This window comes from Amia ocellicauda, chromosome 5 (genome assembly GCF_036373705.1).
Source record: "Amia ocellicauda isolate fAmiCal2 chromosome 5, fAmiCal2.hap1, whole genome shotgun sequence".
In the NCBI taxonomy this organism is placed as follows: domain Eukaryota; kingdom Metazoa; phylum Chordata; class Actinopteri; order Amiiformes; family Amiidae; genus Amia; species Amia ocellicauda.
In genome coordinates, this window is record NC_089854.1 from 31906457 (window position 1) to 31923296 (window position 16840).

The 16840-nt window shown below is 41.0% G+C and overlaps 1 protein-coding gene across 1 annotated transcript; it reads right to left on the reverse strand.

The window, feature by feature from the left end:
- Positions 1 to 69: 69 nt before the first annotated feature.
- Positions 70 to 5590, reverse strand: lrrc59 (leucine rich repeat containing 59). Its single transcript, XM_066704783.1, has 8 exons — positions 5406 to 5590; positions 4904 to 5009; positions 4673 to 4732; positions 4094 to 4252; positions 3444 to 3548; positions 3017 to 3089; positions 2424 to 2603; positions 70 to 1230 (listed from the first exon to the last, which is right to left on the reverse strand). Exons 2-8 carry the CDS (start codon positions 5006 to 5008, stop codon positions 986 to 988), a joined length of 927 nt encoding a protein of 308 aa, XP_066560880.1. The 5' UTR covers position 5009; positions 5406 to 5590; the 3' UTR covers positions 70 to 985.
- Positions 5591 to 16840: the final 11250 nt, after the last annotated feature.

The window sequence follows — 16840 nt, forward strand, 5'->3', positions numbered from 1 at the left end:
AATGGAGGCTTTGTATAAGCACACACCCACTCAAACACACTGCACTGGTTTACTACAAAATACACAAAATTCAGCCAACAGCAGTTTATTTTTCCGATGATCTGGTTTCAGAAAGATTGAAGCAGACCAATGACACCTTTACAAACTTATAACATTTTTTTGGTTTGCCGTGGACAGATGCCAGTGTAATGAAATGGCAGCAGTCAAACAATTTCTTGGAGCTGCTGCAAGTGGACTACATAGAGCCACCAAAAGCCCTGGGAACATTCATGCCAGCCAGGAAGACAGGACCAAGGCACCAGTGTGCAACCGATCTAGTTGGTTTTACATCAATTCTTGTATGCAAGTATGGATGCAAGAATCTTAACCTCTGCCTATCGATACACCGAAACTGCAGATCTTGATTCGAGAAGCATGCTTAATCTCTTGCTTGCTGTGCAGTTAATGGAAGACACACATGGACAATTGCGACAATTTGAGTCCCCAGCCGCAAGCCAAGGCAGGTTTGATAGTGCTTTATTTGACCGGTCACTCATCTGTTAAGTTGTACATCAGTGGGGTGCTGTATTTGAAAACCCAATACGCACAAGGTTTACCTTCTAAACTGGCCAATACAGTATGTTCAACCCTTACCTATAACAAATGCAGTGTATTTGCCCTGGATTAAAAATGCACAAAGCAAAAATACACTGTTTTACACCCAGCCAACTAATTGTGTAGCCATGTATAATAATAGGCTAAAGATGTCAAGAAAAGGGCTTGAGTGACCAGACAAAGAAGCCCGTTTTGTTTTTGGCTGCAACGGGATATTAAGACATTAAAACAGGATTCTCCAGAAGACTGCCTGGGAATAATGCATTCGCTGGTAAATTGTATAAAGCTCGGAATAAAAGAAAAAACAATTCCATAGGAATTTTTATGTCATCCCCACCCCTCCCTCACTGTGTAACCCCTCTACACCTCTCAGATGAGAGGGTGGACTGTCTTACGGCTGCTGCACTGAGAGTTTCTGTAAAATCCTCTGTACCACCTCCTGCCCCCGGACTTTGGACATGGTGTCCTCGTACAGGACGTTGACAGACACACAGGCCGCCTCTCTCCGCAGCTCTGTCATCTGACACACCCCCACCACGCCCAGGACTCCCACCAGTAGCAGCAGCAGCAGCTTCAGCAGGAAGCCGAACACAGAGCGCCGGGCTTTGGGGGTGGAGCTTGTGACTACCGCATTGTCTGTTGAGGGGAAAAGAAAAGAAAAAAGTATTTGGATATCAAGAAATAATTACTTTATAGTTATTTAGAGTACTTTAAATTACAAGTACTTTACTGCTTACCAATTTGCAGGGACGCGTCATTAGATAAACTGACATTTTACAGTCTTGCAACCACTTTACATTTTATTTTAAGCAGCCGATTTGTAAAAACATTAGGTTTACTGTACATCCTAGTTCTATATAATCAAAATCCTGCCAGTTTTTCACACATTTTCCAGGATTGTATTTGTTTTTCATTACTTATTTTCCAGGTTAGACGGGATCCCTATAAACACTATTAGTTTAGACCGTAAATTCATGAAGCAGTGTGTTTACAGTAATCACTTTAAATGGTCTCGCCAGCCTTTCTGGCTTTAATCAACCAAGATGCATCATCTTTATGCCTTAGTCTAAGCTTAATATATACATTTTATTTTTATTTTTTTTGCAGATATGCAACTACGAATAACAGCTTTATTCTCAATGATGAGAGCGTTACCACTAACTCAGATTCATAAAGCAGAGTTATTGTGTTTGTTTAGCTGAAAACACTCGTTAATAAAAAAAAAAAAACTACTGAAGTGAAGGGAATAAATAAAATCTGAAAAACTGTACAAAGGGCACGGTTTAAAATATTATGGGGGATAGAGAGCAATTCATTTGTTTAGTTTTTTCATTTTTTTTCTGTATTGAATAGGAAAAAGGGCCCTTTGAATTCAAGGATTAAAGCCAATTAAAGTGGACTTGAATTTAACAGGTTAATCTTGAACTCAATTAAGAAATCAAAGTATGTACTGGTATGTAGTCCCATACCAGTAAACTAACTATATATTTTTGTTCTCCTTGTTGTAGCTTTAATAACATTTAACCAGACCAACATTAAGGTCAAGTACTACAATGCCAAGCTTGACTGGGTCAGGGACACTTTCACACTACAATTACAATATTATTATTAGTAGATGCTCTTATCCTTTTATTCTGCTCTACCTGGATCAGTGCCGACTGGCTAACCCACCTCATGAGCTGGGTTGCTCACGAAACAGGACCTCGTGTGCATGCTTTCCCAGACAGAAATCACCTAGGTTGCTCAACAGTGCGTCACTGGTTGGGTCACGGGCTTGTGTGCTCATGTGGAAAGGCGCTTCCAAAAGCAATCAGGCCATGTGGACTCACCCTGGGCCTGTCTGTCCACCTTGTCCTCCTTCTTCTGCTTCTCCTTGGAGGCCTTGGCCGCCCTCTGGGCATCATACTCTCTCCTCTTCCTCTCCTTCTCCTCCGCCTTCTCGCGTTTGCGCACCTCCCGTTCCCGGGCTTCCCTCACTCTCAGCTCAGCCTCCTTTTTCCTCTCCAGCTCTGGGACGGAAAATAGATCAAAATAAACATTTCCTCTCCAGAGAAGTCTGGGGATCCCGTATTCACCAATTGAGAAAAACAACTGTTCCTTGTTCCCTTGAGGTATTAGTCTGTTAGTCAGTGAAGTGGCTGAGAATGGTTGGTCTTAAAACAAAAGAGCACACTTTATTTTCCCAAAGTATCTTTTTAAAAGGCAAGATATCCGTAAGTATCTTTAACAATACCAAAAATCTTTTAAGCTAAGGTCTTGCCTGTCATTATGGCAGGTATGTCAATGAAGCTACTGGGAGCTTGATTGAAACAAAAACTAGAAGAGGCTCACACCCTTCTTTGCAACACCTGCTTTAGAGCAACTCTCAGGCTGGCCACAGAGACAACTTGTTATTTCAGCCACAGGGGCCATGGGCACCCACCTCTCTCTCTCTGCAGGCGCCGCTCTCTCTGCCGGTCCAGATCCTCCTGAAGGGTCCTCATGTGCTGGAGGACCTGCACACACACAAACACAAAGCTCAGTCTGCTCAGTCACAGCTGCCAACAAAACAGTCTATGTATTCATGATGCTAAATACACAACACACTGTAGAACTTGACTATTATTTTTAACAGTTTGAATATTGCATAAAGGTAATGAAGTAATGAGGCCCAATGGGAAGACATTTTCACCAGCTGCTTGGCTGTGATGCATTAATAGTCAAACCTGACATGGATTTGTGCAATGAACAACAGTGGTCTTAAATTCTCATCTCTATTTGATTGATGTTCTGTATAGGACAAATCACCATCTTATCTTGGGTGAAGGGTGACGATTGTATTATCAAAAACACAAAAACAGTTCTCTTACCCTTGTTGCGCACAGTTTACACTGTTTTTCATCCAGGCAGTCTCCTGCTACGTTGGCCAGGCTAGCCTCCAAAGGATTATCTTTCAGGTCGAGCCATTTCAAATTCTACAAGACAACAGGATTATCTCAAACAAACTGCTACTCCTACACACATCTCCACAGAAGTATAGCAAGTAAAATTGCACTGCATGGTGGGTAAGTCACACTATAACTCTATGCCTTCATTTAAAGACTCATGTGTCATTTCTAGACAGTGTGAGGTAATGATGTTCAATAAAACTGGATATGAAATGCAAAGGCATGTATTAACATATTTATGTTGATGAGTTTTGCCAAGCAGTTGCCCCCTCCCATGAAGTGCAGCTGCCTCCTTCTTGCCTACCTGCTACCCCAGCAATACATTTCTGGCACCTCTACTAGTCTGTACCCAAATGGGGCCAATAAAATAAAATAAAAGCTTGGAAGCTTCATAGTAGATTGTAATGTAATCCCGAGCATACTGCCTTATCCAATCTATAACAAAATTAATTGTTTGTTTATTTGTTTAAAATATATCTGAAGTCTTTGGAGACAGGCAGCAGGTTCTTCCAAAATGGTTTTACAGAAAGCAGCACTTTGTGTCTGTCAGTTCTCTTCTTGACCACACTGACCTTGAGCTGTGCAAAGCTGACGGGCAGTGAGGTGAGCTTGTTGTTGTAGAGGTCCAGGTGCTGCAGGCTTATGAGTCGGCCCAGCTCTGGGGGCAACTGGACCAGCTGGTTCTTACTGAGATCCAGCTTAATCAGGTGGGTGAGGCCACAGAAATCGGACTGCAATGTACACCGAAAAACACATTCATCAGCAGTGGTTTCAGGGCCCTACCTTATTACATCATCTCTCCACAACACCTTCCAATGGGGTAAATATCAGATTTTCAACCTGAGTGTCTGAAACAGGCCCTGCAGAACTGTAAAGTGATGGGCTTGTGAATCCTCCCTTTTGTGCTTGGTGCTGTGTTTTACATTTGTGATTTGTGCTCTGTAATAGCTACTTAATCATCAGACCTGTATTAGGAGACTCAGAATCTTCTTGCAAGAAATCATACATTTTTAGAAGACCTTTCATTTTCTGGCTGTACGGAAAACTGTCACATGCCTGTGCACGCTAAAGCCCTGTGTGCATACAGAGAGAAGCATGACCCTTGTAGCACAGAACCACAGACTCCAAACACAAGGCTTCAGATGACTTACAGGGAGAGAGGTGAGGTTATTACAAGAGAGGTCCAGGACAATCGCTTTTGGGAAGGCCGCCTGAAAAACACAATGAACAAGGGTCAGTCTTTAATATATACACGTTTGGGGTACTTTAAATGGTTTTGAAATATGGTGACTGAAAACACAGTATAGACCCAGAGCCCACACCTATTTGGACCACGTCCTGTTTCGGTTGGACAGATTTTGTACCGCTCGTATTGGACTCACCAGCTCTTTCACAGGGACCTCCGTTAGGTTACAGAGGCTCAGGTCCATCTCGTTGCCATTGATCTTGTCTCGGAGATTCACGGCTTTCCCGGTGGCTTTACTCATTCTGTGTGAACAATAACGAAAATGGGACAGAGTGGAGAACAAACGTATAAGGTAACTATTTAAGCCGAGCTTTTGACTCGATCGCGGTATCTGGAAACTGCAGTCCAGGCGCATGACTGTACTGTATCGGAACTCCTTGGCGATTTCCCACCGTGATCGCGATTTATATAGACCTGTGTGATTGAAAAGACAATAAACCATATCTATAACTCACTTTTTGCTATCCGATCTGTGCATTTACGAAATGGAGTTGTCTTACACCAGGCATACGAATAAATGCTTATCTGCATGTACACAAAAAAAATGATTTAAATAAAAGCATGCTGCTTGTGAAGTTCAGATTGCAGGCAACTGGTCTGCAAGCGTTGAACTGTGCAAATCAAGCAGTCTCACTCACCTGGCGGTGTGTGCAAATGAAGTCGAAGAAACCAAAAATAGCTGCAAAGTATTCCACAATCAAATACTGTGAGCAGTTGAATGGTCAAACGGCACAAACTGCAGAATTGGTTAAACGAGAAAGGCAAAGTGACTTGGACTCTGTTCTTCCTGCACTGGGACTGAAAATCCACGTCATTGAAAAGCCCAGCTGGCAAAAGCAGTCGTGACAGAAGGTTAACACTGACTGAAGACCCAACCAAACGAGAGGCGCCACCTGCTGCTCGGAGGACCAACGTACACCCATCTTCGACAAAAAGCAAACGTGCAATGATAACATACTTAGCAAGGTGCCACGTTGTATCATTTCATATTATCTATGCTATTTTCCTATATTGTGTTTATTTTGTAACTTGCATCAAAATAGTGATCTGCATACCACATCCAGGTACCTGAGCTATAAAACAATCAAACAAAACACAAATCATTTTGCTTAGTGTGGAACTCATCTATAAACTGTATTTAATCAGGATATTTTACATTAAGGTAATTCAGTCGTTTTATTCTGCAATAGCAGTTGGACAGAAATGCACGCTGATCAAAAATGTGTGTGTGCTGAATGAATTCCTGTCACTGTACACAACATTTTGTGTGTGTAGTAAAACATTATATGATGCATACAATACTCGGTACAGTTCTGGACAAATTCTCATCACCAGTTAAATAACGCTTTGGAGAAATGCAGACCAATTCCTAGGCTAAAAGGCTGAAGACACAATTAGCTTAATCATTGTAGTGGCGATTCAGCGGAGATCTCCAGGGGAATACACCAGTCTGATTGCAGCTGTTACTGCATCCCACTCAACCTGCAGGATGCAGGAAAAGACATGGAAACTCAGTTAAAGGGAAACCCAATTCTGTTAATTTCACACAAATTGATAGCACAGGCCTTTAATTGCCATACTAGTAAACACAGCAACCATTTAGAAGTTTGAGCAGAAATACTGTGATCATCTGACTCCGATGTGCTTATGCTTTTCTCTTATTGTGAACTGCTTAAATTCTTTGATTCTTTGAACAATTGTGACTATTTGGTTGGTTTCATTCTGATGCTCACACAGATTTATCATGTGGATTTCAACAACGAACTAGAGCAAAGTGCCTTAAAGCTCTTTTGAGCAATATTTAATAAAACAAAAACACTAAAACTAGCTGACACAGAGATCCATGCAGACAAGGACTAGGAAAGCCAGACCAAAGACTACTAGAAGTGGTAATATTGACTGCTCAGCAGACCTTTAACAGCAGCATAAAGGGAATTCACAAATATGTATTCAGTATTGGGATGTTGCATTATTCTTCTCACACTGCTCTAGTCTGAACATCAGCAGAAGGTAAGTCTTTGTATCTGATCTCAGTGCTGTCTTTGAAGAAGAATAAATTAAGTGGCCATGCAATCTGATGGATAAAACCTGGATTTGCAGAATTTGTTGAGCACAGAAACACTGGTCAAAGTCCACAACCTACAAATATGAACCAGAGCCTGGTTGAAAAGTGAAAAATAAAATGTGTAACTTTTCATTATTTATTAATTTAATGATTTAATTTATTACATTACATACGCATTTGGCTGAAGCCTTTCTCCTCGACAACTTGCAAGTGCTCAAACACATGGTCATGTTACATAAATGTAATAAACTACATGTGGTAGCTGTTTCGAGACACATTAATAACACAGTGCACACATTACATGTACAATACAGGAATAGAACAGCCACATATTATATAGTTAAATCGTAACTGCAGAGGAGAGGTACAGAGAGTGGGGGATTTAGATGGGTGCTTTTGCGAGTCACTTAGCATCCAGGGTAGCAGAACAGGATGACAGAGCAGAAGGAGGGAGGAACAGGGAGAGACAGACAACCGACCAAAGCTTGTGAGCAGAATGAGGAGTGGACGAGTGTGTTGAGCAAGTATTGGAAGTGCACGTTCCTTGTGACCATCTGCAGAGCTTAGGCCGTCCACTCAAAGTACATATAGACCAGAAACACCACCACGGAGAGGAGATGGCAGCAGATGAAGGCTGTGTTAATGTGTTTGGTCACTCTCCCCCAGTAAGCAGACTCTCTCTCCCTCTCTCTCGGTCTCTCTCCCAGGAGCCTGTGTAGGCTCCGCAGCTCCAACAAGAGGATCTCCAACCCCCCTCCCCCGTCTCCGAAGACACCACGCTCAGTCCCTTCGTTATCTCGGGGTCGTGTCATGCCATGTCAAGGAGTTCAGCCCTTAAATGTTCCTTAGATTTATAGCTGTTATGCAAAGCAGTTAAAATCATTGAAGTTGATATGCCAATGAATGGAAAGGGTGCTATGTTTCAATTATAAGTTGTTCAATACTTTTTCATTCATTTGTATTTGGTTCCTTTGATCCACTTTATGGTATTGGAGTTTGTTTTAAATGCATTGCATTTCCTTCTTCGTCTGCTTATGTCTGTGAGTTTTCTGCTAAGAAATAAACAATATTATTATTATGATTATTAATAATAATCATAACAATCACAACATGTTGTATAGTCTTTAGAAATTGCAGACTTAAAGGGGAGTTCCACTGAAAATCCGTATTTTTTCAGGTTATTCTATGAGTAGAAATATGTGAGATTTTCATGCCCAGCTCATTCTATGTACCAGAAATTAGAGACAGAGAAATATGCTATGCGTCAGGCCTGCTCTCCGCACTTTCCCTGTTCACCACTTGAGGTCATTCTCATCACCAGAATAGTGATGGGCATTCCGGCTCTTTTCACTTCGGCTCAGCTCACCAAAAAGAGATGGCTCTTTTGGCTCCCAAACGGCTCTTTAAAAAATATATGTTTTGTATTTTTTCAAGTCAAACAGTTTGCAATAGTTTGACTATGATTGGTGTTATAACAATTCTAATTAAATTATTCAATGAAATCATACTCTACCTTAACCACAATGTATTTAAAAATGCATTTGTTTGTTATGAAAAATAATGCTATTAAACATTTGTATTTAAAGTATAACTTTTTAATGTATATAAACAAAGTGCATATAAATCTAACCATTCAAAACGAATCTGAACAGCATAATATAAAATTGCACCATATCAAAGAAAAATAAATAACAATTTGCAAAATTGCAGCATCCCACAAATTGAAATAAATGTAAAAAAGAAGGATGCTGTTACACATGAGCATTTAAAGTATAACTTTTTAAATGTATATAAACAAATTGCATATAAATGTAACAATTCAAAACGAATACAATCTTATCTTTTCATTGGTTCACACTGCGTGTCTGATTGACAGGAACAACAGGTGAGGTTGTTAGTCTGAGCAGACACATTTAGGCCTATATTATTTAATTTATTGTTTCGTTATTTGAATTAGTTAATTATATTCATTTAAAAATTTTGATTATTCATATATTATTTTTTTAATTTTAATGAATAGATTCGGCTCTTCTGATATGCGAGCCGGCTCCCAACATTCTAGAGCCACTCATTCGCGAACGACCCGTCACTATACCTACTACGCATGTTTGACGACTGTGAACCAAATGGAGTTCCTCCATTATAAAAAGTCGGATCTGAGCTCGGATTGAGACCTGATCCGTTTAGTACAACACAACTGAGATCTGCAGCATTTTATGATCTGTGGTTATTTTCTTGAGCAAAACTTAGCTAACTTAGGGACATCATAACTAGCCAACATATTGATTTACGTTCTTGACTAGCCATTTCATACAGTGCATCCAGAAAGTATTCACAGCGCTTCACTTTTTCCACATTTTGTTATGTTACAGCCTTATTCCAAAATGAATTAAATTAATTATTTTCCTCAAAATTCTACTAACAATACCCCATAATGACAACGTGAAAGAAGTTTGTTTGAAATCTTTGCAAATTTATTAAAAATTAAAAACTAAAAAAGCACATTTACACAAGTATTCACAGCCTTTGCTCAATATTTTGTTGAAGCACCTTTGGCACCAATTACAGCCTCAAGTCTTTTTGAGTATGATGCTACAAGCTTGGCACACCTATTTTTGGGCAGTTTCTCCCATTCTTCTTTGCAGGACCTCTCAAGCTCCATCAGGTTGGATGGGGAGCGTTGGTGCACAGCCATTTTCAGATCTCTCCAGAGATGTTCAATCAGGTTCAAGTCTGGGCTCTGGCTGGGCCACTCAAGGACATTCACAGAGTTGTCCTGTAGCCACTCCTTTGTTATCTTGGCTGTGCGCTTAGGGTCGTTGTCCTGTTGGAAGATGAACCTTCGCCCCAGTCTGAGGTCCAGAGCGCTCTGGAGCAGGTTTTCATCAAGGATGTCTCTGTACATTGCTGCATTCATCTTTCCCTCGATCCTGACTAGTCTCCCAGTTCCTGCCGCTGAAAAACATCCCCACAGCATGATGCTGCCACCACCATGCTTCACTGTAGGGATGGTATTGGCCAGGTGATGAGCGGTGCCTGGTTTCCTCCAGACATGATGCTTGCCATTCAGGCCAAAGAGTTCAATCTTTGTTTCATCAGACCAGAGAATTTTGTTTCTCATGGTCTGCGAGTCCTTCAGGTGCCTTTTGGCAAACTCCAGGCGAGCCGTCATGTGCCTTTTACTGAGGAGTGGCTTCCGTCTGGCCACTCTACAATACAGGCCTGATTGGTGGAGTGCTGCAGAGATGGTTGTTCTTCTGGAAGGTTCTCCTTTCTCCACAGAGACATTTTTCTGTACCCTTCCCCAGATCTGTGCCTCGATACAATCCTGTCTCAGAGGTCTACAGACAATTCCTTGGATTTCATGGCTTGGTTTGTGCTCCGACATGCACTGTTAACTATGGTACCTTATATAGACAGGTGTGTGCCTTTCCAAATCATGTCCAATCAACTGAATTTACCACAGGTGAACTCCAATCAAGTTGTAGAAACATCTTAAGGATGATCAGTGGAAACAGGCCACCTAAGCTCAATTTTGAATTTCATGGCAAAGACTGTGAATACTTGTGTACATGTGTTTTTTTTTTTTTTTTTTTTTTTAATTACATTTGCAAAAATTTCAAACAAACTTCTTTCATGTTGTTATTATGGGGTATTGTTTGTATAATTATGAGGAAAATAATTAATTTAATCAATTTTGGAATAAGGCTGTAACATAACAAAATGTGGAAAAAGTGAAGCGCTGTGAATACTTTCTGGATGCACTGTATAGCCATAATTAACAGACATTCTTCACTAGCCTTCATCTCAACTAGCAATCATATTGAATTGCTAACGTTAACGTTACCTTGTGTCGGGTCCGCTCTATGGACTAGATGCGTAGACTGGATGCTTTCTTCTGAGATGCTGAAGCATTGAGGTCGTGCTGTTGTGGTAGGCAAGTTCGGTTTTACAATAGACACACTGTACAGTTTTCTCTTTTTTTTCAGCTTAAAATGAACCCAAACTTTGGATACTTTCTGTTGTTTTCTCTGGCCTGTCTCTTTGCCTCGTTCCTCGCTATTATCTCTCCCTTTCTCCATTTTGCAATCCGCACCATCAAATCACGTCTACCTCACGTGTCCACAGTGTAAGCGCATTGTGCAACAGTAATAATCATCCGTGCGAAACAGACACTGAGCAGTACGGATTAAACAAAGCTTCGAGGCAAATAATTTGCATCGATGATTTATAGTAATCGAGTTACTCAAGTTTCTCGAGGAATCGTTTCAGCCCTAATAGCAGATCAGTCTTCCCAATTATTACCAATTCTGGTTATAAAAACCTTCCATCTGCAGTGGCTGCGCACCCCTCACCCCGTCCACTCAGTAGCGGGCCGGATGATGGCTCTGTGAAGCCCACAGACAGGCTGCCAACTCCACTGTCCTGCACACAGGCCCGTCAGTACCTCTCCAGGGCCCACAGAGAGAGAAGGGCGCTGTTGTAGCCTGCAGTGGAAGAAGCTCATAAAGGAGGGGGAGGCTGAGCATTCATCAATGGATCTGAAATCATTCCTCTATCAGGATAACTGACACACTTTTGTTGGTTTTCCTGTCATGCAAGCGTCTGAACTTAAACACACAAAACAAAGTGTCATGAAAGAAAGTGATGTCTCTGTTAAGATTGTTACTGGGGCCCGACAGATATATCAGGGGCACTGCTATTATCGGCCGATACTGGCCTTTTACAGAAATTATGAGGAAAATAATTAATTTAATCAATTTTGGAATAAGGCTGTAACATAACAAAATGTGGAAAAAGTGAAGCGCTGTGAATACTTTCTGGATGCACTGTATAGCCATAATTAACAGACATTCTTCACTAGCCTTCATCTCAACTAGCAATCATATTGAATTGCTAACGTTAACGTTACCTTGTGTCGGGTCCGCTCTATGGACTAGATGCGTAGACTGGATGCTTTCTTCTGAGATGCTGAAGCATTGAGGTCGTGCTGTTGTGGTAGGCAAGTTCGGTTTTACAATAGACACACTGTACAGTTTTCTCTTTTTTTTCAGCTTAAAATGAACCCAAACTTTGGATACTTTCTGTTGTTTTCTCTGGCCTGTCTCTTTGCCTCGTTCCTCGCTATTATCTCTCCCTTTCTCCATTTTGCAATCCGCACCATCAAATCACGTCTACCTCACGTGTCCACAGTGTAAGCGCATTGTGCAACAGTAATAATCATCCGTGCGAAACAGACACTGAGCAGTACGGATTAAACAAAGCTTCGAGGCAAATAATTTGCATCGATGATTTATAGTAATCGAGTTACTCAAGTTTCTCGAGGAATCGTTTCAGCCCTAATAGCAGATCAGTCTTCCCAATTATTACCAATTCTGGTTATAAAAACCTTCCATCTGCAGTGGCTGCGCACCCCTCACCCCGTCCACTCAGTAGCGGGCCGGATGATGGCTCTGTGAAGCCCACAGACAGGCTGCCAACTCCACTGTCCTGCACACAGGCCCGTCAGTACCTCTCCAGGGCCCACAGAGAGAGAAGGGCGCTGTTGTAGCCTGCAGTGGAAGAAGCTCATAAAGGAGGGGGAGGCTGAGCATTCATCAATGGATCTGAAATCATTCCTCTATCAGGATAACTGACACACTTTTGTTGGTTTTCCTGTCATGCAAGCGTCTGAACTTAAACACACAAAACAAAGTGTCATGAAAGAAAGTGATGTCTCTGTTAAGATTGTTACTGGGGCCCGACAGATATATCAGGGGCACTGCTATTATCGGCCGATACTGGCCTTTTACAGAAATGTCTGTATCGGCACATATTCCACTGATAATCCGATATATTTTCTCAAACTATTGGCTAAATATTTTTTTCAAATGATCATAAAATCATTAGTCAGACTTCAGAAAATGAATAAATATATGTTTATTTGGGTTTACAGTCATTATTATAATTATTTACCATTCTTTTTTAGTAGTTACGGTGCTTTAGTTTTTGCTGGGAGCTCCGACTCCACCGTGACTCTCATGTGCAGCGCTCACTACACTGCTGAGTGCCAGTGAAACAACCACCCCCACTGAGAGACGCAGTGCTCATAAACCAATAAACTTGAGTTTTACTAATACCCTCATAACCAATAGAAAGTGTTTTTGAAAGCTGTGATGCATTTGGGTGTCCATGGTTTTTAAGAACATAAGAACATAAGAAAGTTTACAAAAGAGAGGAGACCATTCGACCCATTGTGCTCGTTTGGTGTCCATTAATTGAATGAATGAATTAAGTGATCCAAGGATAATATCCAGTGTATTTTTAAATGTTCCCAAACTTTCAGCTTCTACCACATCGCTGGGGAGTTTGTTCCAGATTGTGACGACTCTCTGTGTGAAGATGTGTCTCCTGTTTTCCATTTTGAATGCCTTGAAGCCCAATTTCCATTTGTGTCCCCGGGTCCGTGTGTCCCTGCTGATCTGGAAAAGCTCCTCTGGTTTGATGTGGTCGATGCCTTTCATGATTTTGAAGACTTGGATCAAGTTCCCACGTAGTCTCCTCTGTTCCAGGGTGAAAAGGTTCAATTCCCTCAGTCTCTCCGAGTAGGACATTCCCTTCAGACCTGGAATAAGTCTGGTTGCTCTCCTCTGAACTGCCTCTAGAGCAGCGATATCTTTCTTGAAGTGTGGAGCGCAGAACTGTCCACAGTATCCAGATGAGCTCTAACTAGTGCATTGTACAGTCTGAACATCACTGCCCTTGTTCTCAATTCTACACTTTTGACAATATACCCTGGCATTCTGTTTGCCTTTTTTATTGCTTCCCCACATTGCTTGGATGGAGAAAGTGAGGAGTCCACATAGACTCCTAGGTCTTTCTCATGCGTTACTTCATCTAGTTCTATTCCTCCCATAGTGTAATTATAGTGGACATTTCTGTTACCTGCATGTATTACCTTGCACTTGTCCACATTGAATTTCATCTGCCAGGTGTCGGCCCACAACTGAATATTATCCAAGTCCCTTTGAATAGCCTGTGCTGCCAAGATTGTATCTGCTGAGCCACCTATTTTAGTATCATCTGCAAATTTGACAAGTTTGCTAACTATCCCAGAGTCCAGATCATTAATATAAATTAGAAAAAGCAAAGGCCCTAATACTGATCCCTGTGGAACTCCACTAACAACCTCACTCCAGTTAGAAGCGACTCCTCTAATCAACACCCTCTGTTTCCTATACATCAACGAGTTCATAATCCATCTACTTACATTACCCTGAATGCCTACAGCTTCCAATTTGAGGATCAGTCTTTGGTGTGGAACCTTATCAAAAGCTTTTTGAAAATCTAAGTATATCATATCATATGCTCTCATGTGATCTACAGCTGCAGTTGCATGTTCAAAAAATTTGAATAAATTAATAAGACATGATCTGCCTCATCTAAACCCATGTTGACTATCTCCAAGAATATGGTTTTCATTAAGATGCCCCTTGATTTTCTATCTACTCATTTTTTCCAACACTTTACAGGTGATGCAGGTGAGACTGATTGGTCTGTAATTTCCTGGCTCAGTTTTGTCCCCTTTCTTGTGGATTGGTATGACATTTGCTGTCTTCCAGTCAGTTGGCACATCCCCTGTTCTAAGTGTCATTTGGAATATTTGAGTTAGTGGCCTATAAATAATTTCCCTCATTTCTTAAGTACTATTGGAAATATCCCATCTGGCCCAGGTGATTTGTTTGTTTTTAATTCTGCTAGTCCCTTTAGTACCTCCTCCTCATGTATCCTGATCTCTCTTAGGATGTGACTGGACTGATTGTTAACCTGTGGCATGTTATCTGTTTTTTCTTTTGTAAAAAACCTCTGTGAAATACTCATTTAGAACATGTGCCACATTTTGTATGTTTTCCAAGATACTTCAATGTTTGCCCTTTGTCGTTTCACTTCCTCCTTTATTGACCAAGTTTTGAAAAAAGTTCTCTGATCCGAATATTTGATCCGATTATTAAGTAGCGCGGGCGGTGACTAAGCAGTTTCATATTGACATAAACTGGATCACCAGTCTCTGTGCAGCTGATTGAACATCTGCTGCTCTAATGACTCAATGACAATCGTAAACCTTTCAGTGAATTATACTGTGCTGTATTCCTGACAGGTTTATTAATTAAACATTGAATTAATTAGTCCGTAATCCGAAAAATTGTCCGTCAAGGACATTGCCAATTGGATCCATTAAAACCACACTAAGTACACAACCTTTCCAGTTTCTTGCAGTGGTGTACGTCTCACAAGCTACGCCACTGTTTCTTTAACTCCTCATCTACAAAAATAATATAATAATAATAATAATAATAATAATAATAATAATAATTTGCCAATAATCAATTGTATTTATAACGTGCTTTTCACATAGCCAATAGCACTACAATTCAGTCAAAACACACAAGATTAAACAGGCAACACCGCAGTAGCAACTCAAGAGTATTTAAAAAAACTTGCAACTAAGAGAGATCCTTAACAGCTTTTTAAAAAGGTGAGTTTTAACAAATGTCTTAAAACTATGGAGTGGGTGCTTCTCAGAGCTTTGCACAGCCATGGAGCTGCTACATCGACTCTGTCACCTTTCGTCTTCAGTTTGCAATGGGGTGCTGGAGAAATAAGGGGTTTTACATTATGTTTTACAATAATGTAAATGAAAACCTAATCGCACACAAACTACACCTCAGCATAAAGACACAAAAGTAGAAACATTGTTATATTGTTTATTTGAAAGTGCAGTGTAAGTCACATTTTCGTTTATCATTATCTGTGCTTAACCAGATTTGTCTATGTCGGTAATGTTACCTATTTGCTGAAACCTGCTGATTGCAAAATCTCTCAACGTTAACAGCTTCAAACATTTTGGTAAGGCATGACTGGGCTTGGATGTAGGTCCTAAAACAGGATCAGGTATGTCTGTGAGGTTAAATATGCTTCATTCTGTTAATCTATACCCCTTTCATACATCTTCCTCCAGATAAACCTCTAAAGGCTTCTGCCTGTCTTTAAATACATGCGGTCTGCATGTTTGACACCGGTGAACTATATGAAGTCTACAGAGTTCCTGCATTTTAAAAAGTCGGATCAAGCTCTGATGATGCTCAAAAGCAGGATCATTTTTGAACTGGGATCTGAGCTCAGATTGAGCCGTGATCCGTACAATACAATTGAGATCAAGATCAAGATCGCATCCTGTTAGTACAACCTGCCCCAGGAGTCCTGCAGCGGACATCTATAACAGATTTCCTAAATAAGTAATGTAGAACACGCACTTTGTATGTTAAAGTGCACTGTATGGAGATTATTGATGTATACATTAACAACGATTATCGTTTAAAAATGTTTATTTTCAAAAATAGTACAACTTGAGCAGAGCAATTATTTTCCATCTCATACAAAGTTAACCCCATTATAATGATCATGGCCATTGACCTTCGCATGCCTTCCACTGCTAGGGGAAATGGCGGTTCGTTTTCGAAAAAATATACAGCATATGTTGTATTTCAAACTTTGTGAATTACAGAGCCCAACTGTAGCAAACAGTTTTGACACCACGTAGGACACCTATATATTGTATGGAAAATAAACTGCAATCACTGTACAGCAGCAGCCGGAGAGCCAGCAGGGGGAAATTGTGAAGACCCAGGAGGCCAGGCTCAGAGAGAGAGACAGGCTCCTTACACTCAGACTGACAGGAGGCACAGGAACAGCGCCAGGAAGTGTAAGAATGAGCAGATCTGAGGCAGTTGCCCACATGCTCTTGCTGAGACGCAGACATGTCTTGCATCTTTCTCACTGACTCTCCTGGTGAAAATGTCTTTGCCTTGTCCTTGTGTCTGATCCGTCTCTGGGTATGTGTGTGCTTGTGTCTTGTGTGTGCGTGTGAGTCAGGCAGGACAGCAAGGCAGCCTTGCAGGAGCTGAGAGGGGCCCTGGAGTCGGAGCAGAGGGTGAGACTCCAACAGGAGTCTGGCCTTTCTAGTGCCTG

What these genes read in the sequence shown, in the direction of transcription:
- lrrc59 (XM_066704783.1), bottom strand. Translation starts at nt 5,008, where the DNA reads ATGAGTAAAGCCACCGGGAAAGCCGTGAATCTCCGAGACAAGATCAAT. An exon ending in ATAACCTCACCTCTCTCCCT is followed by an intron (nt 4,253 to 4,672) that starts GTAAGTCATCTG and finishes TGTACATTGCAG; the next exon opens with TCCGATTTCTGTGGCCTCAC. An exon ending in GTAAACTGTGCGCAACAAGG is followed by an intron (nt 3,090 to 3,443) that starts GTAAGAGAACTG and finishes GTGTGTGTGCAG; the next exon opens with GTCCTCCAGCACATGAGGAC.